Source organism: Caretta caretta, chromosome 28, assembly GCF_965140235.1.
Source record: "Caretta caretta isolate rCarCar2 chromosome 28, rCarCar1.hap1, whole genome shotgun sequence".
Classification (NCBI taxonomy): Eukaryota; Metazoa; Chordata; order Testudines; family Cheloniidae; genus Caretta; species Caretta caretta.
In genome coordinates this window covers 2,482,129-2,507,162 of record NC_134233.1, presented here as the reverse complement: position 1 = coordinate 2,507,162, position 25,034 = coordinate 2,482,129, and the positions used below count along the sequence as shown (strand labels likewise).

Here is a 25,034-nt window from a genome sequence, read left to right as displayed (position 1 = left end):
TTTGAGCTGGGGGTTGGACTAGACACCTCCTGAGGTCCCTTCCAACCCTGATCCTCTAGGATTCTGTGACCTGCTCGCCCCCCGCGGCCCCGGGCCTCCCCCCCCGCCACCCCCGGTGACAGCCCCGGGAAGCCATGGGGGGGGGTTGGAACCTCTGGGTGCATCAACCCCCCCCCCCCAGGGATGATGGGGACCTGTCCGGGGGGCCTGGCAGGAGTCGGGGGTTGGGCGGGGCGGGGCCGGGGGGAGTCTTGTGAGGTGGGTTCTGGGGGTTGGAGGGGAGGCTGGTGGGGGGGTGAGGGGGGAGCTGGGGGGGAAGGGGCCCAGCGGGGAGTGGAGGCTGAAGGGGGGAGCTGGGGGGTGAGGAGGCCCAGCGGGTGGGGATCCTGGCCGGGGGGGGCAGGAATGGGACACAGGGGCCGGGGGGGGCCCAGCCCGGTCTATGGCAGGACAAAGCCAGACGGTATCTATGAGGGACCTGTTGGTGTGGGGGGAGCCCTGTGCACCCAGGGGGTTCCCTGCATGGCTCACCCCCCCACACGTTGCTGGGCTCCCGAGAAGAGGGGGGTCCGGGAATACTTTGGCATGTGGAATACTTTATTAGCAGGTAAGAAACCCACAGCAGAGCACCCGGGAGAACCCAGCCCCCCGCCACCCCCCTGCTTCGACCCGGGACTGTAACAAACGGGGTGTCCTCTAACGCCCCACTGCGGCTCCCCGGATGCCAGGGTCCCTTTCTCCCAGCCCGGCCGAGGCCCTCTGCGGCTCCTTGGATGCTTGGGTCCCTTCCTTCCATGCTGGCTGAGGCCCTCTGAGCTTCCTGGACTCCTGGGTCCCTTTCTCCCAGGCCAGCTGCGTTCCTCGGCAACTCCCTGGACGCCTGGGTCCCTTCCTTCCAGACCGGCAGAGTCGTTTGGGCTGGGGCCCTTTGCTCTGTGTCCGTGTGGCATCTGCCTAGCCTCGGACTTCTTACAAAGCCAAACAAGAACCCAGGAGTCCTGGCTCCGAGCCCCACTCCTCCCCCGCCCCTGCTCCAAGCCACTAGATCCCACTCAGAGCTGAAGAGAGAACCCAGGCGTCCGGGCTCCCAGCCACCGTGCTCCTGAGCATGTTTGTTCAGAGGGTCCCATTCACGACCCTTCACAAAGATTTTTGGCTGGAATTTCCTTCGGTTTTTTCGGGGGGGGGGTTGGTTTGTTTCAGGCTGTCCTCGGGGGGTGCCCCCTTGTGGCTGGGGCAGAGTCCTGCACCCTCCCCAGTGGTGAGACCCTTCCAGGATGTACCCCAAAATCACAGCCCTGGGATTGCTCCAGACTTCCCGGACGCCTGGGTCCCTTCCGGCTTGGTCCCTCCTCTGCACCTCCCCAGATGCCTGGGTCCCTTCCGGCCTGGTCCCTGTGCAGCTCCCCGGATGCCTGGGTCCCGTCTGGCCAGATGCCTGGATCCCTTCCGGCCTGGTCCCTCTGCTGCTCCCCGGATGCCTGGGTCCCTTCCGGCCTGGTCCCGCTGCAGCTCCCCGGATGCCTGGGTCCCTTCCGGCCTGGTCCCTCTACAGCTCCCCGGACACCTGGGTCCTTTCCGGCCTGGTCCCTCTGCAGCTCCCCGGACGCCTGGGGCCCTTCTGGGCTGGTCCCTCTGCAGCTCCCCGGACGCCTGGGTTCCGTCCTCGCCTGGGGGAGTGGGGGTGGCTGGCCCTGCTAGAGGCGGACCAGGCCCAGGAAGGTCCCGTGCGGGCTGAGGTCGAGGGACGCGTTGGCCCGGGGCACACGGAGACTCAGCTGGTCCCCGCGCTGCAGCTGGAAAACACCTGGGGGGGGGGGGCATCATCCTTGGGGGGAGCCCCGGCGAGCCCATCCCCCTCCTTCTGCCGGACAGCCCCCCCATTCCCTCTAACTGCCCCCCCAGGGGCTGCAAATCCCTCCTCCCTGGGTGGTCTCCCCCCCTGCACCCCCACTAGCTGCAATATCCCCATCCCCCCCCAATTCCTGGATCCCCCCCCCCCCCCTCACCTCCGCTGTAGCAGCTGTTATAGGCCTGCTCCGGCTCGCGGGGCATGCTCTGAACACACCGCAGGAGGATCTGCCCCGGCCCCCCGGTCGACGCCCGCCACAGCACCTGCCCCATGGTGAACGTGGGGTCGTGGAACAGCACCTGGGGGGCAGCAGGGAAGAGGGGGTGAGGATTGGGCCGGGTGTTGCAGGGAATGGGGCAGGCCTAGGGGGCGCCGGCTCCCCCCAGCCCCAGGCAGGGGCCTGCCTAGCTCAGGGGGGGCGGGGAATGGGGCAGGGGCCTGTCCCCTCTAGGGGGTGCCGGCTCCCCCCCCCGCCCCAGGGCAGGGACTGGCCCTTACCTGGCTGTAGACGAGGTACAATCCCGTCTGCTTCACGGTGACGTCTGGGCCAGTCACGTCCAGCGCCCGGCCCTGCTGCAGGAAAGGCTGCCACCAGATCTCAGTCATGTCCCCCTCGTCTGTGGGGGAGATGGGGGGCTGTTAGCGCTCCCAGCCCCCCCGCTCTAACCACCAGCCCCCACTGCCCTCCCAGAGCCGGGGAGAGAACCCAGGCGTCCTGGCTCCCAGTCCCCCTGCTCTGACTCACCAGCCCCCACTCGCTTCCCAGAGCCAGGGAGAGAACCCAGGAGTCCTGGCTCCCAGCCCCCCCCGCTCTGACCCACGAGCCCCCACTGCCCTCCCAGAGCCGGGGAGAGAACCCAGGAGTCCTGGCTCCCAGTCCCCCTGCTCTGACCCACCAGCCCCCACTCGCTTCCCAGAGCCGGGGAGAGAACCCAGGAGTCCTGGCTCCCAGCCCCCCCCGCTCTGACCCACCAGCCCCCACTGCCCTCCCAGAGCCGGGGAGAGAACCCAGGAGTCCTGGCTCCCAGTCCCCCTGCTCTGACTCACCAGCCCCCACTCGCTTCCCAGAGCCAGGGAGAGAACCCAGGAGTCCTGATGGTCAGCATGGGTCACCCAGGGAAGGGGGATGGTGGGGTGGGGTGGGGTGGGGGGGACAACTCACTGTTGGTGGAGCGATGGCTCGGGGCCAGGTGGAGAACCGAGCGTTTCCCTAGGAGTGAGGTGGAGAGACAGAGAAGGTGACTTGCCAGCTCCCCTCCTCTCACCCCTGCGCCCCTTTGCCCCACGGCTGCTGGAGCCCGGATCCACTGGGAACTTAAACAGCCCTACCAAGTGGCATTGGGATCCCACTGCTCACACCAAGCGGTGTGACCCTAAGGGCGTGTCTGATCGCCCCAGATCTGCTGCCTGCACCATGGGTCAGAGCCTGAAGTCTCTACCCAAGGTGCCAACCCCAGAGCATCTCACGCCACATGGCAAAATACATGTGGGTTAATCGAGATAATCAGCGATCGATCCCACCCCTGACACCAGCTCAATTTGGTTATCCACTGCGGAGGAGGGGCGCGGGGGCAACAGCTCTTACCAGAACCTGACCTGGGGGCAAAAATTGGGAACAGAATCTAGGCCTGACTGCCTTGTAAGCAGGAGTGACTCTGGATTGACCCAGGGAGGGAGCTGAGATTCGCATCTGGCCTTTCCCCTGCTGAGTTTGTCACTTTCTACTTTCACTTCTCAATGTCCCGTTCCCCACATCGCACGCGTGCGCACACCCACCCACACCACACGCACACACACAGAGAGGGGACAGGCCCCATTCCTCACCCCCCCCCCCCGCCCGGGGGGACACCCATTAACAGCTGCAGCCACTTGTCACTCTCGCTTCATCCCCAGCCACTCACTGTGTTGCTGTCGCTGGTCCCGTTCCCTGGAGCTCCACTCGGACCCTCTTTTCCCCCTTCGCCAAACTGGGGGGGCTTGGACCCCCGCAGCCTGAGGGGACTCCAGCTCCCCGGGCGCCTGAACCGGGAGCAGACAGGAGAGGGTTAACCCTGCAAAAAATCCCTTGGCACCAAACCCCACTCCCCTCCCAGAGCCGGGAGAGAACCCAGGAGTCCTGGCTCCCAGCCCCCCCAGCTCTAACAACCAGCCCCCACTCCCCTCCCAGAGCCGGGAGAGAACCCAGGCGTCCGGACTCACAGCACCCCCCTGCTCTAACCACTAGACCCCACTCCCCTCCCGGAGCGGGGAGAGAACCCAGGAGTCCTGGCTCCCAGCCCCCCCTGCTCTAACCCACCAGCCCCTACTCCCCTCCCGGAGCGGGGAGAGAACCCAGGAGTCCTGGCTCCCAGCCCCCCTGGCTCTAACAACCAGCCCCCACTCCCCTCCCGGAGGCAGGATTAATTGGGTTGCTGCATGGCGCCCAGGAAGTGAAGTTCATTCAAAGATCATCCAGACTTGCCTGCAGAGTTACAGAACCTACCGGGAGTGGGGCCCGGAGCCCGGACTCCTGGGTTCTCTCGGGGGCCCTGGGAGGGGAGCGGGGGCTGGTGGGTTAGAACCAGGGGGGCTGGGAGCCAGGACTCCTGGGTTCTCTCGGGGGCCCTGGGAGGGGAGCGGGGGCTGGTGGGTTAGAGCAGGGGGGGCTGGGAGCCAGGACGCCTGGGTTCACTCGGGGGCCCTGGGAGGGGAGTGGGGGCTGGTGGGTTAGAGCAGTGGGGCCCGGAGCCCGGACTCCTGGGTTCTCTCGGGGGCCCTGGGAGGGGAGCGGGGGCTGGTGGGTTAGAACCAGGGGGGCTGGGAGCCAGGACGCCTGGGTTCTCTCGGGGGCCCTGGGAGGGGAGTGGGGGCTGGTGAGTTGGGGGGGGGGGGATTCTCTACATTCCTTTCCGCCATGCGGGGCTTTCCCAGGGAGGCGGGTTGTTTCCGCCTCCCCGCCGAGCGCTAAAGGTCGGTGCCGGGTTTGTGTTTGCGGCTCCCCCCAGCCCCGCTCCTACCCCCCGCCGCGCCGATGGGGGGGGGGCCGCTTAATCTTTAACCCTTCAGGGGGTCTTCCCCGGCTGCTGCCCCATGGAGGGGAAGGGAGAGCAGAGCAGAGCCCGGGTAAGTTTCACCCCCCACCTCCCCTCCCAGAGCCGGGGAGAGAACCCAGGAGTCCTGGCTCCCAGCCCCCCCTCTCGCAGCCCCCACTGCCCTCCCAAAATCGGGAAGAGAACCCAGGAGTCCTGGCTCCCAGCCCCCCCTCTCGCAGCCCCCACTCCCCTCCCAGAGCCAGGGAGAGAACCCAGGAGTCCTGGCTCCCAGCCCCCCCTGCTCTAACCACTAACCCTCACTGCCCTCTCATTTGGATCAGTGTTGAGGGGTCTCACCTGCGTCTCTCCAGGGGGCCTGGTCTCTCCCGTCCTGGCGGCCACCAGCTCCCCCCGGAGCTGGACCAGTTCCCGGCGCAGGGCTCCCAGGTGGGCCTGCTGGGCTATGAGGGCTGTAAGACAGGCTAGCACCCCCAGGGCTGCGCCCCCCCCTAACCACAGCGCCCCCAGTGGCTGGTGCCCCGGCGCCCCGGCCATGAGGGCTGGGGAGAGTCACCTCCCCCGCACTTTGCCCCCTCACCTGATCCCCCCAAGCCCACTCCCAGAGCCCCCCCCTTGCTAGCTGCTCCCCCAAATCCTTGCCCAGATGGCCCCAAATCCCCCTTCCACAGCCCCTCACCCCCTCCCTAGCCACATCCACAAATCACTCCTCTACACCCCCAAAAATTGCACTCCCAGAGCCCCCTTCCCCCTCCCTAGCTGCTCCCCCAAATCCTGTTCAAATCCCTCCTCGAAAACCCCCAAACTCCCATTCCCAGAGCCCCCCTCCCCCTTGCTAGCTGCTCCCCAAAATTCCTGCCTGGACACCTCCGAAATCTCCCCCTGCCTGTTCTCAAAGCCACCCCCCCCCAAATCCCCCTGCCCACCCACCCCACAACCTCTCCGGAGTCCTGCCCCAAACCTGCCCCTCCCTGGCAGGGTCAGCAAGGCCTGGGATGGCCAAGGGGGGTGCAGCTGGGATCTGGGGGTGCTTTGCAGGTTCCAGGGGGTGGCCGGTGAGCAGCCGGTGAGCCCCGGGCTGTGGCCAGCTAGTGGCGGGTGCTGGCGTCTGGTTCTTGCGTAAGGGGACGTGGGGAAGAGGGCGTGGGGCAGGAAACCGACGGGTGCCCGGGGCCTTGCCAGCTGTATCCGTCTGCCAGCTGGCAGGGACCGTTAGACCCCCAACGGCGAATGGGTGGGGGGATGCCCCCACTTCAGATCCCTGTGGGTTCCCCTGAGGTCCCCCCCGAATCTTTACCCCACCCTGTGAAATCCCCCCTAAAATCCCTCAATTGAGTTGCCCCCAAATCTCTGCCCCCAAAACCTTCCTCCCGTGGGGAGGTCACCCACAAGTCTCTGCCCCCTGAAATCTCTCCCCGCAACCTTTACCCCTCTGTGGAGGTCACCCCCAAGTCTCTGCCCCCTCTGAGCTCACCCCGAATTTTCCAGGGACCCCCCCCCAAATCCATCCCCAAATGTCCAGGCCCCCCTCTTGCCACAGGCCTCCAAAACTCAAAGTCGCCCCCTGATTTCTATGCCCCCCCCCAAAAAATTATTCATATTTGCATAGGAAGGATGAATGCGCTGAGGTCCCAGGGTGTTGGCAACAGCTGGGAAACCTCCCCGCCCCCCGAAGAGACTAGAACCCAGGAGTCCTGGCTCCCAGCCACCCTGCTTTAACCACCAGTCCCCACTCCCTTCCCAGATCCGGGGAGAGAACCGAGGAGTCCTGGCTCCCAGCCACCCTGCTTTAACCACCAGTCCCCACTCCCTTCCCAGATCCGGGGCGAGAACCCAGAAGTCCTGGCTCCCAGCCACCCTGCTCTAACCACCAGCCCCCACTCCCCTCCCAGAGACAGAACCCAGGAGTCCTGGCTCCCAGCCCCTGCATGCTGTGCCCGCACTGGGCTACTGCCTACCCCGCATCTGTCTGCAGCCCCCTCCCAACCAATATTCCCCTGGGCCTTTCGAGCCTAAAGCACTCGCCAGCTTGGGTACACAGGGACCCCTCGCCCGGCGCTGAGATGCGGCCACCTCTGGGGCGGGGTGGTGGTTGTGATTACCCACGTTCGGGCTTTCTCAGGAATGGAAGTGTGTGATAATCAGTTTGTTCTGGTGAGTGAGAACACAAGATAAGCTACCGCAGACCTGACCCAGCCACCCACGCGGGTGCCAGCTCTGGGAAAGCCATCGATCCGGGGCTTAGTGGCCTTCACCCCACGGGTCAGGATCGAGGGGCCCTGGTGGGGCTGGGCGGGCGGGGAGCCTGCGGGTCAGGACAGAGAGGGGGTGCGGAGCTGAGGCCTGGGGAGCTCGGAGGTGTATGTCCCTGGGCGGATGGATGGAGGGGTCCTTGAGGGGGGCTGGCCGGCTCAAGGTTGGGGGGTGGAGGTAGACGGATAAAAGGTGTAACCCCCCCTTTCGCCTCACGATATCATGTGAGCCAATGTATGAGCAGCGTTCACTGGGGCACCTGACCCATAGCACCTGCTGCTGGCTCAGTGGGATGCTATTGAGGCCTGCCTCAGTTTCCCCAAAACAAAGCCCCTTTTCCCTCTCCTTCTGGTCTATTAAGCTCTGCACAAAGCCTTTTGAAAGAAAACTCATACCTGGTTCTCTGGGCCCAGTGGCCTCTTCCCGTGGATCCGAGCTTCCTCTGGGCACCGTCTGCTGGCACCCGTCTCCGCCTTTATAAGCCGCCCGTTTGGGCAGCTGGTAATGAGTCTAGCTGCCCGGGGCTCGGCCTCCCTTCTCGCACCCTGTGACAAACCGGTTCATGGCTGTTTACAGCTGTTTTGCTCGACCGATGGCCCCGGCTGCACTAACTGATCCAGCTCAAAAGAAGGAGCAACTAAGTGCACCGCGAGTGCAGCGAGAGCTGAAACTGCGGAAAGCCACCGCCCAAGGTGCTAAGCCCTGCGGACGGAGGGGTTTCCCTGGGAGTGATGGCTAAGGGCATGGGCTGAGGGACGACAGGTCGTCGCTGTCTGTGCGCGTGTGAGAGACAGAAAGCGAGGGAGGCAGGCGGGGAGAGTCACCCGGAGAGGAAGTCAAGAGGCAGAGCTCCTTGGGGCACAGGACCAGCCAGAGAAGCGGGCCTGGGGATTTCTGAGCCAGGAAGCCAGCTGTGGCCGTCGGTCTCCGCCATGGCCAGGGAAGTGGGCCAGTGTTGGCCATTCGTGGTAAAATAAATGGGTTGGTACCGAAGAACAAACCTGAGTCAGATCATCCATTTCTTCTACACGAAACACCCCTGCCCTGATATAGACCTGGGGAGAGAACCCAGGAGTCCTGGCTCCCAGGCCAACCGCCCTGCTCTAAGCACTAGCCCCTGCTTCCCTCCCAGAAAACCCAGGTCCAGTGATTCACCACAGATGAGGCCACGGTATTTTAATTATCTTTTTAATAACCATTTCTGCTATAAAATACTCTGTGTCCCAACCTCCCCCCCGCCCCCCCACCGGGGTGTGTGTGGGTGTGTCCCCTCCATGGTCGGGCGTCACTGCCACTGGGATGAGTTCATTGGCCCGCCGCAAGGCCCCGCCCACCCACAGCACAGCCTGTCAGGCAGCAGTGGTCCTGGTGTGCTATTGGCCGCCCGGGCAGTCGGGCGGTGGGCGAGGCGGGCGGGCAGGCCGGCCAGCCGAGGGCATCTGTGCGCCCCCTGGTGGCAGCCAGGGGCCCTGCGCCCCCAGCCAGGGGGAGGATATGTCCGTGCACCCCCTGGTGGCTGCAAGGGTCACTGCACCCCCCCCCCCCCGTGCCACTTTCCCCTGCTGCGGGGGGGGGGGAAGGGCTTTGGCTGGAGTGGGTGTTTTATCCCCGCCGTGAGCGTTGCGGACAGGAAGAGCCTGGGAGAGAACCCAGGAGTCCTGGCTCCCTGCCCCTGCTGCTCTGACCCACCAGCCCCCACTCCCCTCCCAGAGGTGGGGAGAGAACCCAGGAGTCCTGGCTCCCAGCCCCTGCTGCTCTAACCACCAGCCCCCACTCCCCTCTCAGAGCCAGAGACAGAACCCAGGAGTCCTGGCTCCTCACCTTGTGGGGGGCTACCCAGACTTTAATGACACCCCCACCCCCACAGTGGAGCTGCAGTAAAGGAATTTGGGGGGGGTCTCCGGCTGGATGGGCAGGGATCTCGCCAGGGTTCAGGGGGAGGCACTGGCCATCATCCAGAAGCGAGGAGTGGCATGGATCAGAACCCCGCCCACACAACGCTGCGTGGGGTGTGTGCACTGCCCCCCCCGCAAGACGCCGGGGTCTAGGAGAAGCTGAGGGGACGGGGTGGGCAGGAGGGCGCGGTCCACTGGGATCCGATACGAAGCAACCGGGAGCCAAACTGGACCCACTGGTGTGATCAAGAACACGGGACCCTGCTTCCTTCCCAGAGCTGGGGAGAGAACCCAGGAGTCCTGGCTCCCAGCCCCCCCCCCCCGCTCTATCCCACCAGCCCGCACTCCCCTTCTGGAGCCGGGGATAGAACCCAGGAGTCCTGGCTCCCAGCCCCCTCTGCTCTGGCCACTCAACACCACTGCTCTCCTGGGGAACCCAGGAGTCCTGCCCCGCCGCCCCCGGGCTCAGTGCACCTGGAAGAGCCCGAAGAAGGTGAGGTAGTGCTCGGCCTTGAGCCTCACGCCGGGGATGGTGCGGATGCGCAGGGCGGAGGGCGGCTGGAGGAGCAGGAGCCCGGAGACCTGGCAGACGCGCAGTTCGGGGTCCTGGGGGCCGGCGCTGGTCGGGGGGAACTGCTCCAGGCACCGCAGGGCCAGCACCCCGTCCACCACCACGTCCAGCTTCATGTACACCGTCCGGCCCTCGTTGAAATGCACCTGCAGAGGGGGGGCAGTAGAACCCAGGAGTTCGGGCCCCAGACCCCACTCCCCTCCCAGAGCTGGGGAGAGAACCCAGGAGTCCTGGCTCCCAGCCCCCCCTGCTCTAACCCACCAGCCCCCACCCCCCCTCCCAGAGCTGGGCAGAGAACCCAGGAGTCCTGGCTCCCAGCCCCCCCTGCTGTAACCCACCAGCCCCCACTCCCCTCCCAGAGCTGGGGAGAGAAGCCAGGAGTCCTGGCTCCCAGTCCCCCCTGCTCTAACCCACCATCCCCCACTCCCCTCCCAGAGCTGGGCAGAGAACCCAGGAGTCCTGGCTCCCAGCCCCCCCCTGCTGTAACCCACCAGCCCCCACTCCCCTCCCAGAGCTGGGCAGAGAACCCAGGAGTCCTGGCTCCCAGCCCCCCCTGCTCTAACCCACCAGCCCCCACCCCCCTCCCAGAGCTGGGCAGAGAACCCAGGAGTCCTGGCTCCCAGCCCCCCCTGCTCTAACCCACCAGCCCCCACTCCCCTCCCAGAGCTGGGGAGAGAAGCCAGGAGTCCTGGCTCCCAGTCCCCCCTGCTCTAACCCACCATCCCCCACTCCCCTCCCAGAGCTGGGCAGAGAACCCAGGAGTCCTGGCTCCCAGCCCCCCGGCTCTAACCCACCAGCCCCTACTCCCCTCCGAGAGCCGGGGAGAGAACCCAGGAGTCCTGGCTCTCAGCCCCCTCTGCTCTAACCCACCAGCCCCCACTCCCCTCCGAGAGCCGGGGAGAGAACCCAGGAGTCCTGGCTCCCAGCCTCCGCCCCCCAGAGAACCCAGGCGTCCGGCCACCACTCACCTGGCAGTACAGGTAGTAGAGGCCCCTCCGGAGGACGGCGAACTCCCCGCTGGCCAAATTGTAGCGCAAGGGGCTCGTGGCATTGAGCGGCGTCTCCTCCCAGCCCCCGATGGTCCCGTCAGGCCCTGGCGTGGGGGGGAGGGGGAGGCATAGAAGGGAGGGGGGGAGGTGTATTACACATTCGATTCCCCCCCCGCCACCCTCAAGACCGAGAGCTGCCCTGGCCCACCCCTCTGCTCGGCTGCCCCAACCCCACTCCCACCTTCTCTGCCCACACCCCTAGTTTATCATAAGCCGCCCCAAATGTGTTATCCTCAGGGCACAGGGCTGCCCCCTGCTGGCTCCCCTCGGAGCTGCAGGGCACCCCAGAGTGGGGAGGGAACGTTTGTCTGGGTACCAGGCCTCTCACCCCTAAAAGGGCGGCCGGGAGAGAGAGTGTGGGGGAAGCCAAGCTAGACCGAAAGCTCCCAGCACCCCCACCCTTCCCCACTCTAACCACCAGCCCCCACTCCCCTCCCAGAGCTGGGGAGAGAACCCAGGACTCCTGGCTCCCAGCCCCCCCTGCTCTGACCCATCAGCCCCCCACTCCCCTCCCAGAGCCAAAAAGAGAACCCAGGAGTCCTGGCTCCCAGCCCACCCTGCTCTAACCCACCAGTCCCCAACTCCCCTTCACACAGCCCCTCCTGGAATTACCTGAGTAGATCCCAGCTGGGTTCTCTGGAAATCCCACTGAAACAGAAACCGACATGAGCCATTATTACACTGGGGGGGCTGGGAGCCAGGACTCCTGGGTTCTCTCCCCGGCTCTGGGAGGGGAGTGGGGGCTGGTGAGTTAGAGCGGGGCGGGCTGGGAGCTGGGACTCCTGGGTTCCTTCCCCAGCTCTGGAAGGGGAGTGGGGGCTGGTGGGTTAGAGCAGGGGGGCTGGGAGCCAGGACTCCTGGGTTCTCTCGCCAGCTCAGGGCGGGGAGTGGGAGTTGGTGGGTTAGAGCAGGGGGGACTGGGAGCCAGGACTCCTGGGTTCTCTCCCCGGCTCTGGGAGGGGAGTGGGTGCTGGTGGTTAGAGCAGGGGGAACTGGGAGCCAGGACTCCTGGGTTCTCTCCCCGGCTCTGGGAGGGGGGGCTGGTGGTTAGAGCAGGATGGGGGCTTGGAATCAGGATGATTTAACCAGCAACAAGCAACCTCCAAATATGTATTTATTTTTAAATCCACCACCTCCCCATCCCAACCTGATCGGATGTGTCCCAAGTCTCTCTCACCTTTATAGTGTGCAGCAGCAGGTTTCCGGGCCCGAGGCTTCTTCCCCTTGGACACTGCCAAATACAAGCAGGGAGATTCGCACTCAGCTTTGGCTGTACGGGTCTCATGACACACATGGGCGCCATATGGTGAGCTGCCGCTAGGGAGCAGCATTACATGGAGATGCAGGGGGCGCTCTCCCCTGATGCATTCTGTAGACAACCGCAGAATCCACCCACCCTTGCTCTGACCCACTCACCCCCACCCTCCTCCCAGAGCCGGGGAGAGAACCCAGGAGTCCGGGCTCCCAGCCCACCTGTGCTGGGCTGGGGATGTGACTGGGGGTTCACTCACCCGATCTCCTCTCCCGTGGCGCGTCCCCTTGGTCCAGGTGCTGCAGGAACCAGCCCCGGGAGTTGCGGCCAACAGGGGGCGCCAGCTGGGTGGGGGACAGTGCAGTGAGGAAAGGGGTTAATGGGGGGGGGTCTAAGTGACACACACACGCACACAGCCCCCCCCTTCACCTCCCCATCTCTGTACCACAGGACCCCACCCCTCCTAAATAATACACCGCCTTGGGGGATGGGAGCCAGTTCTGAGTGGGGAGTAGCGGGGGTTAGGAAGTTACCCCATCTCTGTTCATGGCCCTGATCCCTCGGGGGGGGGGGATGAGCCAGTCTCCCCCACCTCCCTCTGGGGTCCTGGGCCCCTCCAGAGAAAGAAAGAAAGAAAGAAAGAAAGAAAGAAAGAAAGAAAGAAAGAAAGAAAGAAAAGGGGATGAATGAGAAAGAAAGAAAGAAAGTAATGGCAAGAAAAGATGGAGGAAGGAAGAAAGACAAAAACCAAGAGAAAGTGAAGAAATGGAAGAAGAAGAGAATGGGAAAGAAAAGGCCAAGTGAAGAGAGGGGGGAAAGGCTGAATGCGGGACGAATGGAGGAATGAGTGAAAGAAGGGAAGGAGAAAAGCAGAAGAATGAACGAGAAAGGAGCAAACAGCAAAAGGAGCGAACGCACAAAGACTGAGTGCAAGGAAGAGCGGAGGAATGTAGGCGGAACTGAGAAAACCGAGAGAAGAAAGACGGAAGAGAAAGGAAGAACGAAAAAGTCTATGATGGAGGAAAGCAAACCACAGAATCGGTGGAAAGAAGAACGAAAAGAGACGAGAGGACGCGTAAAAAGCAGAATGAAAAGGGTGAAGGAAGAAACAGAAAAACAAAGAAGAAAAGAAAAGCAAGGGAATGGATCCTGAAAGAGAAGGAGGGAGAAAGGGATGAATGTGAACTGAACAGACAAAGGAGTGAAGGAGAGGAAAGCGGCTGAAGGGATGAACGAGAGAAAGGCAGAAAGCGGAGAAGGAGGAAGGAAAGTCCAGGGAGAGGAGAAGGAACGCCACCCGGGCTGAGGGCAAAGAGGAACTGAAGACGGGAGAGAAAACCAGAGAGCAAAGGGATGAGTGGAAGGAAGGACGGAGAGAGGAAGATGGGAAGGAAAGGAGGAGCGAATAACTCAAGGATGAAAGGAAAAGAGCGGGAGAAATGAAGAGAGAGAAGGAGCCGAAAGACTGAAGGAAAAAGCAAAAGGGAGAGAAAAGGACTGAGAGTGTCCGAGAAAGGAGAAAACCACCCCAGAGGGAAGGGAGCCGGTGTGGGGCGGGTGGTGGGGGGCAGGCGGGATGTGTGTGTGTGGGGGGGAACCGGCGCCCCAGACATACCAGCTCCAGCGCGCCCGGCATCTCCTCCGGCAGCTCCTGGCGATAGAAAGACACAGATGGAGTCGGACCAACAGCACCAGGAGGGGGCGCTCAGCCCCTGAGCCCCCGAATCCCAACCCGCAGCCCCCAGCTCTGCCGGTGCCCCTCACTCCCGACCCGCAGCCCCTCCGCTGCAGGGAGCGGGGCAGGGGGCTCAGCAGGGGGCGCTCTCCCCTGACAGGCGGGGCTGGCCCCAGGGAGGAGCTAGGGGGCAGGGAGCGAGGCGGGGGGCTCGGCAGGGGGCGCTCTCCCCTGGCAGGCGGGGCTGGCCCCAGGGTGGAGCTAGGGGGCAGGGAGCGAGGCGGGGGGCTCGGCAGGGGGCGCTCTCCCCTGACAGGCGGGGCTGGCCCCAGGGTGGAGCTAGGGGGCAGGGAGCGAGGCGGGGGGCTCGGCAGGGGGCGCTCTCCCCTGGCAGGCGGGGCTGGCCCCAGGGTGGAGCTAGGGGGCAGGGAGCGAGGCGGGGGGCTCGGCAGGGGGCGCTCTCCCCTGGCAGGCGGGGCTGGCCCCAGGGTGGAGCTAGGGGGCAGGGAGCGAGGCGGGGGGCTCGGCAGGGGGCGCTCTCCCCTGGCAGGCGGGGCTGGCCCCAGGGTGGAGCTAGGGGGCAGGGAGCGAGGCGGGGGGCTCGGCAGGGGGCGCTCTCCCCTGGCAGGCGGGGCTGGCCCCAGGGTGGAGCTAGGGGGCAGGGAGCGAGGCGGGGGGCTCGGCAGGGGGCGCTCTCCCCTGGCAGGCGGGGCTGGCCCCAGGGTGTAGCTAGGGGGCAGGGAGCGAGGCGGGGGGCTCGGCAGGGGGCGCTCTCCCCTGGCAGGCGGGGCTGGCCCCAGGGTGGAGCTAGGGGGCAGGGAGCGAGGCGGGGGGCTCGGCAGGGGGCGCTCTCCCCTGGCAGGCGGGGCTGGCCCCAGGGTGGAGCTAGGGGGCAGGGAGCGAGGCGGGGGGCTCGGCAGGGGGCGCTCTCCCCTGGCAGGCGGGGCTGGCCCCAGGGTGGAGCTAGGGGGCAGGGAGCGAGGCGGGGGGCTTGGCAGGGGGCGCTCTCCCCTGGCAGGCGGGGCTGGCCCCATTGCCCTATAACCCAGCCCAGATTCAGAGCAGTGTCCCCTGGGGATCTCAGTGTGTGTACCCGCTGCCACCCCACCCTGTCCCCATGGCCAGAAAGGCAACAGCCTCCCCCTACCCAACACACGGGGAAACTGAGGCACAGGGTGGGGTTGGGGGGACACACCCAGACCCTTCCATCTGGAGCTGGGAGCACCCACGGCTGCAGCCAGGGGGTGCGGGGGGAGATCACAGATCAGATCAAGGCACGGAAGGTTGTGTGTGTGTATGTGGGTTTGTGTGGGTGTGTTTGGACAGTGTTGTATGTTAGAGTGTTATGTGTTTGCAGAATAAGTGTGTGTGTACAGGGGGATGTGTTGGCAAAACAGTGTGTGTGTGTGTGTGTTGCGGGCTGTGTGTGTGTGTTGCGGGCTGTGTGTGTGTTGCGGGCTGTGTGTGTGTGTTGCGGGCTGTGTGTGTGTGTTGCGGGCTGTGTGTGTGTGTGTGTTGCGGGCTGTGTGTGTGTGTTGCGGGCTGTGTGTGCACGCTTGGTGTATGCAGAGCAGTGTGAGAGTGTAGCTGGGTGTGTGTTTGCAGAGTGGGGGGGGCGTTTGTAGCGGGGTGTATGTGTGGCTGGGGGGGGCTAGCAGAACACACTGTGTGTGTGTGTGTAGCAGTGGGGGGGCTTTATATGTAGTGGTGTGGGGCTGTGTGTGTGTGTAGCGGTGTGGGGGCAGCGGTTGTTCGGCTGTCTGGGGGGTTGGGTGTGTAGCAGTGTGGGTGTGTAGCTGTGTGGGATGGGGGGTGTAGTGTGTGGGGGGGCTGTTGTTTGGCGGTGTGCGGGGATTCTGTAGCCGTGTGTGTATGTGTAGCAGGAGTGTGTTTGCAGAGCAGTGTGTGTAGTGGGGTGTGTGTTTGTAGAGCTGTGTGTGTCTGTGGTGATGTGTGTGTTCGCCCAGCAGTGTGTGTGGGTGCGTAGCGGGTGTGTGTTTGCAGAGCAGTGTGTGTTTCTGGGTGTAGCGGGGGGGTGTAGCGGTGTGGGGGGAGCTTTGTGTGTAGTGGTGTGGGGCTTGTCTTTAGCAGGGTGTGTGCGTGTGTAGCAGTGTGGGAGGGTGTGTGCAGTGGGGGGGTGGGGCTGTGTGTGTTGTGGGGGCTGTGGGTGTGCGGGGGCTGTGTAGTCATGTGGGGGACTGTCTGTGTGTTGCAGGGTGTGTTTGCAAAGCAGGGTGTGTGTAGCTGTGGAAGAGGGGGGCTGTGTGTAGCGGTTTGGCGGGGGCAGTACTTGGGCAGTGGGGGGGGATTGTGTAGCCGTGGGGGGAGGCTGTGTGTGTGTAGCTGGGGGGGGCAGTTCTTTGGCAGTTGAGGGGGAGGTAGTGGGGGGGTTGTGTAACGGTATGGTGTGTGTAGTGGGGGGGTTATGTAGCTGTGTGTGTAGCAGTGGGGGGGGTTGTGTAGCAGTGGGGGGGTTGTGTGGTGTGTGTAGCGGTGTGGTGGCTGTTTGGCGACGTGCAGCTGTGGGGAGGTTGTGTAGCCGGGGGGGTTGTGTAGTGGTGTGTGTGTGTGTGTGTAGCAGTGGGGGGTGATTGGTGTTGTGTGGGGGGGTTGTGTCGTGTGTGTAGCGCTGTGGTGGCTGTTTGGCGGTGTGTAGCCGTGGGGGGGGGTTGTATAGTGGTGTGGTGAGTGTGTGTGTAGAGGTGGGGGGGTGGTTGTTTTGCGGTGTGTGTGGGGGGTTGTGTAGCGGGGGGCGGTTGTCTGGCTGCATGTGTTGGGGGGTTGTGTAGCCATGTGGGGTGTGTGTGTAGCGGGGGGGTGTTTTGCGGTGTGTGTTGGGGGTTGTGTAGCCGTGTGGTGTGTGTAGTGGGGGGGCGGTTGCTTGACTGTGTGTGATGCGGGGGTTGTGTAGCTGTGTTGTGTGTGTATGTGTAGCGGGGGGCGGTTGTTTTGCGGTGTGTGGGGGGGAGCCATGTGGGGGGCCGTGTGGGGTGTGTGTGTGTAGCGGGGGGGCAGTTGTTTGGCTGTGTGTGTTGGGGGGGTTGTGTAGTGGTGTGGTGTGTGTGTGTAGTGGGCACAGTTGTTTTGTGGTGTGTGTAGCGGTGGGGGGGCTGTTTTGTGGTGTGGCGGGTTGTGTAGATGTGTGCTGTGTGTGTGTGTAGAGGGGGCGGTTGTTTTGTGGTGTGTGGGGGGGTTGTGTAGCTGTGTGTTGTGTGTGTGTGTGTAGTGGGGCGGTTGTTTTGTGGTGTGTGGGGGGGTTGTGTAGCTGTGTGCTCTGTGTGTGTGTAGCGGGGGGTGGTTGTTTTGCGGTGTGTGTGGGGGGGTTGTGTAGCCTCGGTGTGTGTGTGTGTGTAGCAGGGGGCGGTTGTTTTGTGGTGTGTGTGGGGGAGCCATGTGGGGGGGCCGTGTGATGTGTGTGTGTGTAGCAGGTGGCGGTTGTTTTGTGGTGTGGGAGGGGGTTGTGTAGCCTCGGTGTGTGTGTGTAGCTGGGGGCAGTTGTTTGGCTGTGTGTGTTGGGGGAGTTGTGTAGTGGTGTGTGTGTGTAGCAGGGGGCGGTTGTTTTGTGGTGTGTGTGTGGGTTGTGTAGCTGTGTGTTGTGTGTGTGTGTGTAGCGGGGGCGGTTGTTTTGTGGTGTGGGGGGGGTTGTGTAGCTGTGTGCTGTGTGTGTGTGTGTGTGTAGGGGGGGCGGTTGTTTTGTGGTGGTTGTGTAGCTGTGTGTGGGGGGGAGGTTGTTCTGTGGTGTGGGGGGGTTGTGTAGCTGTGTGCTGTGTGTGTGTGTGGGGCGGTTGTTTTGTGGTGTGTGGGGGGGTTGTGTGCTGTGTGTGTGGGGGGGCGGTTGTTTTGTGGTGTGGGGGGGTTGTGTAGCTGTGTGCTGTGTGGGGGGGGCGGTTGTTTTGTGGTGTGTGGGGGGTTGTGTGCTGTGTGTGTGTGTGGGGGCGGTTGTTTTGTGGTGTGGGGGGGTTGTGTAGCTGTGTGCTGTGTGTGTGGGGGGCGGTTGTTTTGTGGTGTGTGGGGGGGTTGTGTGCTGTGTGTGTGTGGGGGGGCGGTTGTTTTGTGGTGTGGGGGGGGGTTGTGTAGCTGTGTGCTGTGTGTGTGTGGGGGGGTGGTTGTTTTGTGGTGTGTGTGGGGGTTGTGTGCTGTGTGTGTGGGGGGGGGCGGTTGTTTTGTGGTGTGGGGGGGTTGTGTAGCTGTGTGCTGTGTGTGGGGGGGGCGGTTGTTTTGTGGTGTGTGTGGGGGTTGTGTGCTGTGTGTGGGGGGAGGGCGGTTGTTTTGTGGTGTGGGGGGGTTGTGTAGCTGTGTGCTGTGTGTGGGGGGGGGCGGTTGTTTTGTGGTGTGTGGGGGGGTTGTGTGCTGTGTGTGTGGGGGGGGCGGTTGTTTTGTGGTGTGGGGGGGGTTGTGTAGCTGTGTGCTGTGTGTGGGGGTGGTTGTTTTGTGGTGTGTGTGGGGGTTGTGTGCTGTGTGTGTGGGGGGGGGCGGTTGTTTTGTGGTGTGGGGGGGTTGTGTAGCTGTGTGCTGTGTGTGGGGGGGGCGGTTGTTTTGTGGTGTGTGGGGGGGTTGTGTGCTGTGTGTGTGTGGGGGGGCGGTTGTTTTGTGGTGTGGGGGGGGTTGTGTAGCTGTGTGCTGTGTGTGGGGGTGGTTGTTTTGTGGTGTGTGGGGGGGTTGTGTGCTGTGTGTGTGTGGGGGGGCGGTTGTTTTGTGGTGTGGGGGGGGTTGTGTAGCTGTGTGCTGTGTGTGTGTGGGGGGGTGGTTGTTTTGTGGTGTGTGTGGGGGTTGTGTGCTGTGTGTGTGTGGGGGGCGGTTGTTTTGTGGTGTGGGGGGGTTGTGTAGCTGTGTGCTGTGTGTGGGGGGGGCGGTTGTTTTGTGGTGTGTGTGGGGGTTGTGTGCTGTGTGTGTGGGGGGGGCGGTTGTTTTGTGGTGTGGGGGGGGTTGTGTAGCTGTGTGCTGTGTGTGGGGGGGCGGTTGTTTTGTGGTGTGTGGGGGGGTTGTGTGCTGTGTGTGTGTGGGGGGGCGGTTGTTTTGTGGTGTGGGGGGGGTTGTGTAGCTGTGTGCTGTGTGTGGGGGTGGTTGTTTTGTGGTGTGTGTGGGGGGCCGTGTGCTGTGTGTGTGTGTAGCGGGGGGGCGGTTGTTTTGCGGTGTGTGTGGGGGGGGGTAGCCCTGTGGGTTTCCCCTCCCCCACCACGTCCTCCCGGCGCCCTCTCCCGCGGCCTGGGGCCCAGCCCCTCCCCCCTGCGCCTGCGGGGCGGGGGGGGGCGAACGTGGGGGTCCCAGGCACTCAACCCGTGGGGGCGGGGAACCCGGGGGGTGCTGGGGGGGCTCGAGGCGTGGAGGGCGCTGGAAGGGCGCGGGGGGGGGTGGAGGAGAGGAGCTCTGGGGGGGCTACTAGGGGCGTTCTCTGGCTGGGGGCGCAAGGAGGGGGGCGCGGGGGGGAGCGTCTGGGGGGCCGCTAGGGGGTCCCAAGCTGGGAGTGCCAGGTGGGGCGGGGGTCCCAGGCTGGGGGCGCGGGGAAGGGCCGCTGGGGGGTCCCAAGTTGGGGGGGGCAGTGGCTGGGGGCGCGGGGAGGGGGCACGGGGGGAGAGCGTCTGGGGGGCCGTTAGGGGGTCCCAGGCTGGGGGTGCCAGGTGGGGCGGGGGTCCCAGGCTGGGGGGCGCTGGGGGAGCCTCTGGAGCCGCGGGGGGCCGCTGGGGGGGTCCCCGGCTGGGGGCGCGGGGGCTGCTGGGGGGGGGTTCGTGGCTGGGGGTCCCCAGGCTGGGGGCGCTGGGGGCCGCTGGGGGGGTTCCTGGTTGGGGGGCCCCCGGCTGGGGGCGCTGGGGGGACGCTGGCGGGGTTCCTGGTTGGGGGGGTCCCAGGCTGGGGGGCCGCTGGGGGGGTTTCTGGTTGGGGGATCCCCGGCTGGGGGTGCGGGGGGCCGCTGGCGGGGTCCCCGGCTGGGGGCGCGGGGGGGGCCCCTAGAGGGGTTCCTGGCTGGGGGTCCCAGGCTGGGGGCGCGGGGGGCCGCTGGGGGGTCCCTAGGCTGGGGGGGGGGCCGTGGCTGGGAGCGCGGGGAGGGGGCGCTGGGGGGGAGCGTCTGGGGGGCCGCTGGGGGGTCCCAGGCTGGGGGCGCGGGGAGGGGCCGCTATAGGTCCCCGGCTGGGGGCGCGGGGGGCCCGGGGGGGTCCCCGGCGGGGGGCGCGGGGGGGGTCCCGGTCACTCACCCTCGGGGTGCTCCGGGCCCAGGCCCAGGCCGCCAGCACCAGCCCCAGCCCGGCCAGCCCGAGCGCGGCCCCCGCCGCCAGCCCCAGCGCCCGCCCGGCCCGCGCCCGCCGCCGCCTGCGCCCCATGGACCCGCCGCCCCTCGCTCCGCCCGGCCCGGGCCGGGGCATCGGGGCGGGTCCGTGCGGGGCCGGGCGGGGGCCGGGAGCGCGGAGCGCGAGTGACAGGAAACAGGCCGGGTGGGGAGCCCGAGAGAGAGAGAGAGTGTGTCAGTCAGTGTGTGTGTGAGTGTGTGTGAGTGTGTCAGTCAGTGTGTGTGTGAGTGCGAGAGTGTGTGTGTGTGTGAGTGTGTGTCAGTGTGTGTGAGAGTGTGTCAGTCAGTGTGTGTGTGAGAGTGTGTCAGTCAGAGTGTGTGAGTGTGTGTGTCAGTTAGTGTGTGTGTGAATGTGTGAGTGTGTGTGTGAGTGTGTGTGAGTGTGTCAGTCAGTGTGTGTGTGAGTGCGAGAGTGTGTGTATGTGTGAGTGTGTGTCAGTCAGTGTATGTGAGAGTGTGTCAGTCAGTGTGTGTGTGACAGTGTGTCGGTCAGTGTGTGTGTGAGTGTGTGTGAGTGTGTGTGTGAGTGTGTGTGTGAGTGTGTGAGTCAGTGTCTGCGTGCGAGTCAGTGTGTGTGTGTGAGTGCCAGTCAGTGTGTGTGTGTGTGTGTGTCAGTCAGTGTCTGCGTGCGAGTCAGTGTGTGTGAGTGTGTCAGTCAGTGTGTGTGAGTGTGTGTCAGTGTGAGTGTGTCAGTCGTGTGTGTGTGAGTGTGTCAGTCAGTGTGTGTGAGTGTGTCAGTGTCTGCGTGCGAGTCAGTGTGTGTGTGAGTGTGTGTGAGTGTGTGTCAGTCAGTGTCTGCTTGCGAGTCAGTGTGTGTGTGAGTGTGTGTCAGTCAGTGTCTGTGTGCGAGTCAGTGTGTGTGTGAGTGTGTGTCAGTCAGTGTGTGTGTCAGTCAGTGTCTGCGTGCGAGTCAGTGTGTGTGAGTGTCAGTCAGCTTGTGTGTGTGAGTGTGTGTGAGTGTGTCAGCCAGTGTCTGCTTGCGAGTCAGTGTGAGTGTGTGTGTGTGAGTGTGTCAGTCAGTGTGTGTGTGTGAGAGTGTGTGTCAGTCAGTGTGTGTGTGTGAGTGTATGTCAGTCAGTGTCTGCGTGCGAGTCAGTGTGTGTGAGTGTGTGTGTGAGTGTGTCAGTCAGTGTGTGTGTGTGAGTGTGTGTCAGTCAGTGTCTGCGTGCGAGTCAGTGTGTGTGTGTGAGTGTCAGTCAGTGTGTGTGTGAGTGTGTGTCAGTCAGTGTCTGCGTGCGAGTTAGTGTGTGTGAGTGTGTGTGAGTGTCAGTCAGTGTGTGTGAGTGTGTGTCAGTCAGTGTCTGTGTGCGAGTCAGTGTGTGTGTGAGTGTGTGTGTCAGTGTGAGTGTGCAAGTCAGTGTGTGTGAGTGTGTCACTCAGTGTGTGGGAGAGTCAGTGTGTGTGTGTCAGTCAGTGTGTCTGTGTCTGTGTCAGTCTGTCTGTGTGTGTCAAGTGTGTGTGTGTCAGTGTGTGAGTCAGTGTGTGTGTAGGTGTCAGAGTGTGTGTGTCAGTTTGTGTCTGTGTCACTGTGTGTGCAAGTCAGTGTGTGAGTGTGTCAGTGTCAATGTGTGTGAGTGTGTGTTTCTGCGTGTGAGTGTGTGTATCAATCAGTGGGCGTCTGTGAATGTGTTTCTGTGTGTGTTGGAGTGTTGGAGTGTGTCTGTGTGAGTGTGTGTGTCACTCTGTGTGTGAATGTGTTTCTGTGTGTGAGAGTGTGTCAGTGTCAATGTGTGTGTGAGAGTGAGTGTGTGTGTGTGTTTCTGTGCGTGGAGAGCGAGTGTGTGTCGCTCAGTGTGTGTGTGCGTGAGAGAGTGTGTTGGGGCGTGTCTGAGTGTGTCTCAGTGTCCGAGTGTGTCCGTCAGTGTAGCACTCTCTGTGTGTGGCAGTAAGTGTCGGTGTGGGAGTGCGTGGGTGTGGGCTGTCTGTGGGTCAGGGCGGGCAAGGCTGAGCATATCAAACAGGCCGTTGCACTGTGTGCCTGTGGGAGTCAGCAGTGCGGGGCGGTGTGTGAGTCTCTGGGTGTGCGAGCGAGGCGTCAGTGTGTGTGTAACAAGCGGACGGAGGAGCCGGAGCCGGCCCAGGTGCGTCGCCCTGCCCCGGACACACACAGCAGCCGGGGGACTCCCGCGCGGGCCTGGCCCCGAGAACGAAATCCTGCGAGTGGCAGGGGGCTGGCGATTCCCCTAACCCAGCCCCCCACTCCCCTCCCAGAACCGGGGAGAGAACCCAGGAGTCCTGGCTCCCACCCACCTCTGCCTGCTCTAACCACCAGCCCCCACTGCCCTCCCAGAACCGGGGAGAGAACCCAGGAGTCCCGGCTCCCAGCCCCCCCTGCTCTCACCCACCCCCACTCCCCTCCCAGAACCGGGGAGAGAACCCAGGAGTCCTGGCTCCCAGCCACCTCTGCCTGCTCTAACCACCAGCCCCCACTCCCCTCCCAGAGCTGGGGAGAGAACCCAGGCGTCCTGGCTCCCAACCCCCACTGCTCTAACCCACCAGCCCCCACTCCCCTCCCAGAGCCGGGGAGAGAACCCAGGCGTCCTGGCTCCCAGCCCCCACCTGCTCTAACCCACCCCCACTCCCCTCCCAGAACCGGGGAGAGAACCCAGGAGTCCTGGCTCTCAGCCCCCACCTGCTCTAACCCACCCCCACTCCCCTCCCAGAGCCAGGGAGAGAACCCAGGAGTCCTGGCTCCCAGCCCCCACCTGCTCTAACCCACCAGCCCCCACTCCCCTCCCAGAGCCGGGGAGAGAACCCAGGAGTCCTGGCTCTCAGCCCCCACTGCACTAGCCCACCAGCTGGTCGCTGTTGCCCCCTGGTGGCCGGTGCGTGGAACAGCTCCAGGACCCAGATCCGGCCCCAGCTCGGCAGCTGCTTGACCCCCCCACCTCCCCGCCCCCTACATGCCAAGCCCCCGGAGACTCCTGCATCTGCACCGAGCGCCCGCCCCACTTCTCTCCCCCGCAACATCTGGCGGCCAGGGCCTCTGGCCAGGCGTCCCCCGGGGGGGCCGGGGGAGGCTCTTCGGCCGGGTCCGCTCCGGATGCCTCCGGCAGGAGACCTCCTAGAATTTGGCTCCTGCCCGGAACAATCGCCCCACATGGCCTCAGTCCGCCATATCTGGGGGGCTGCGGGTCAGGAGTGAGGGGCACCGGCAGAGCTGGGGTGGGGGAGCCCAGGGCTGTGGGGGGCAGGGGGCTGCAGGTCAGGAGTGAGGGGCACCGGCAGAGCTGGGGTGGGGGAGCCCAGGGCTATGGGGGGCAGGGGGCTGCGGGTCAGGAGTGAGGGGCACCAGCAGAGCTGGGGGGGGGAGCCCAGGGCTATGGGGGGCAGGGGGCTGCGGGTCAGAAGTGAGGGGCACCGGCAGAGCTGGGGTGGGGGAGCCCAGGGCTGTGGGGGGCAGGGGGCTGCGGGTCAGGAGTGAGGGGCACCGGCAGAGCTGGGGTGGGGGAGCCCAGGGCTGTGGGGGGCAGGGGGCTGCGGGTCAGGAGTGAGGGGCACCGGCAGAGATGGGGGGGGGAGCCCAGGGGGCTGCAGGTCAGGAGTGAGGGGCACAGGGCTGGGCTAGCAAGGGGCCGGGATTGAGCCATGGGGGGGAAAGGATTTTATGGTGGTGAAGGGGTTAAAATAATCGGCGGTGAAAAGCCAACTTGTCTTGGCCGGGAATCGAACCAGGCCCCGCAAGTTGGAAGCCGGCTCCGCTCCCCGCTACCCCACCAACACAGCGGAGCTAAAATCCCTTCCCTGGAAGGAGAGACTGGCTCCCCCCCCCCACCCCAACCAAGCGGGTGCTTCCTGTTGGGGATGGCGCTATAAACGCACCCCCCCCCCAAAAAAAAACTTCTTCTGGCAGCGGTGGGATTCGAACCCACGCCCCCGGAGAGACTGGAGCCTAAATCCAGCGCCTTAGACCGCTCGGCCACGCTACCACAGGCGGCTGCCTCCCCTGTCGGGGGCTGGCAATGGGGTGGGAAAAGGCACAAAAAAGCCTGAAACCGGATTAAAAGGTGCGAAGCCACCGGATCCAGAGCCGCGGCCGCTTCTGCCCGGTTTCCTGCCTGCCGTGTAAACCAGCCACGCTCGGCCTGTCCCCCTGGCGGGGGGCTGATTGGGCTTCCGGCCCCGCCCCCCAAATTACACCCGAAACCAGACAACCACCCAGGCGTGACCAGTTCGGTCCCCAGTAAACCTGGGCCAGACCCGGTAGTGGGGAGGATCCGGAGCGGTGTAAACAGGACATGGTCCGAAATTTGAACTAGGCCTGACTTCGCCCACCTGTTGGAAATTGAGGCAAGTATCTCGAGGAGATGTCGCACCCCCACCCCCCCGGAAGACCTCGGCGTACCCCCAGGGCGGAGACACCCCCCACTGGTACAAACCCATCTCGCCTCTGCTTCCTGCTACAGCAGGGCGAAGCTAATCTGCAGCCACCTCTGGGGTAGGGCGGCCGGTGACCCGGGGACCCCTCGCCCAGCCCCGAGATGCAGCCACGTCTGGGGGGGGCATAGCTGGTGACACAGGGACCCCTCGCTGAGATGCGGCCACCTCTGGGGTGGGGTGGCTGGTGACGCAGAGACCCCTCCCCTGGCCCCGAGATGCAGGCACCTCTGGGGGGGGGGGGCGGCTGGTTGTGACCTGGGGACCCCTTGCCCAGCCCTGAGATGCGGCCACCTCAGGGATGGGGCAGCTGGTTGTGACCCGGGGACCCCTCCCCTGATATGCGGCCACCTCTGGGGCGGGGCGGCTGGTTGTGACCCAGGGACCCCTCACCCAGCCCTGAGATGCAGCCACCTCTGGGGCAGGGCGGCTGGTTGTGACCCAGGGACCCTTGCCTGGCGCTGAGATGTGGCCACCTCTGGGGTGGGGGCAGCTGGTGACCCGGGGACCCCTCCCCCAAAATGCAGCCACCTCTGGGGCGGGGTGGGTGGTTGTGACCCGGGGACCCCTCACCCAGCCCCGAGATGCGGCCACCTCTGGGGCGGGGCGGCTGGTGACCCGGGGACCCCTCGGCCAGCGCTGAGATGCGGCCACCTCTGGGGCGGAGCGCAGCTACACTTTAAGCACAGACGGGGGTCTGCAGCAGCTCCCATCAAGGCACCGAAGTGGTTGAGCCGGAGGCAAGGGGCAAACCCCTTCCACACGACCGTGAAACAGCCGGGGGGTGGGTGGGAGGCA

General features: G+C 64.6%; 1 protein-coding gene and 1 non-coding gene across 2 annotated transcripts; both read right to left on the bottom strand.

Annotated features, from left to right (window-relative positions):
* Positions 1–576: 576 nt before the first annotated feature.
* On the bottom strand, positions 577–20,025 carry LOC125628543 (uncharacterized). The gene is made up of 13 exons (XM_075123760.1): positions 19,768–20,025; positions 13,517–13,552; positions 12,161–12,245; positions 11,827–11,880; positions 11,262–11,297; positions 10,569–10,693; positions 9,497–9,746; positions 5,221–5,423; positions 3,754–3,871; positions 3,015–3,062; positions 2,351–2,469; positions 2,010–2,151; positions 577–1,807 (listed from the first exon to the last, which is right to left on the bottom strand). Exons 1-13 carry the CDS (start codon positions 19,933–19,935, stop codon positions 1,698–1,700), a joined length of 1,494 nt encoding a protein of 497 aa, XP_074979861.1. The 5' UTR covers positions 19,936–20,025; the 3' UTR covers positions 577–1,697.
* A 3,681-nt stretch (positions 20,026–23,706) lies between these two features.
* On the bottom strand, positions 23,707–23,788 carry TRNAL-UAG (transfer RNA leucine (anticodon UAG)). The gene has a single exon. It is a non-coding gene; the product is annotated as a tRNA-Leu (tRNA).
* Positions 23,789–25,034: the final 1,246 nt, after the last annotated feature.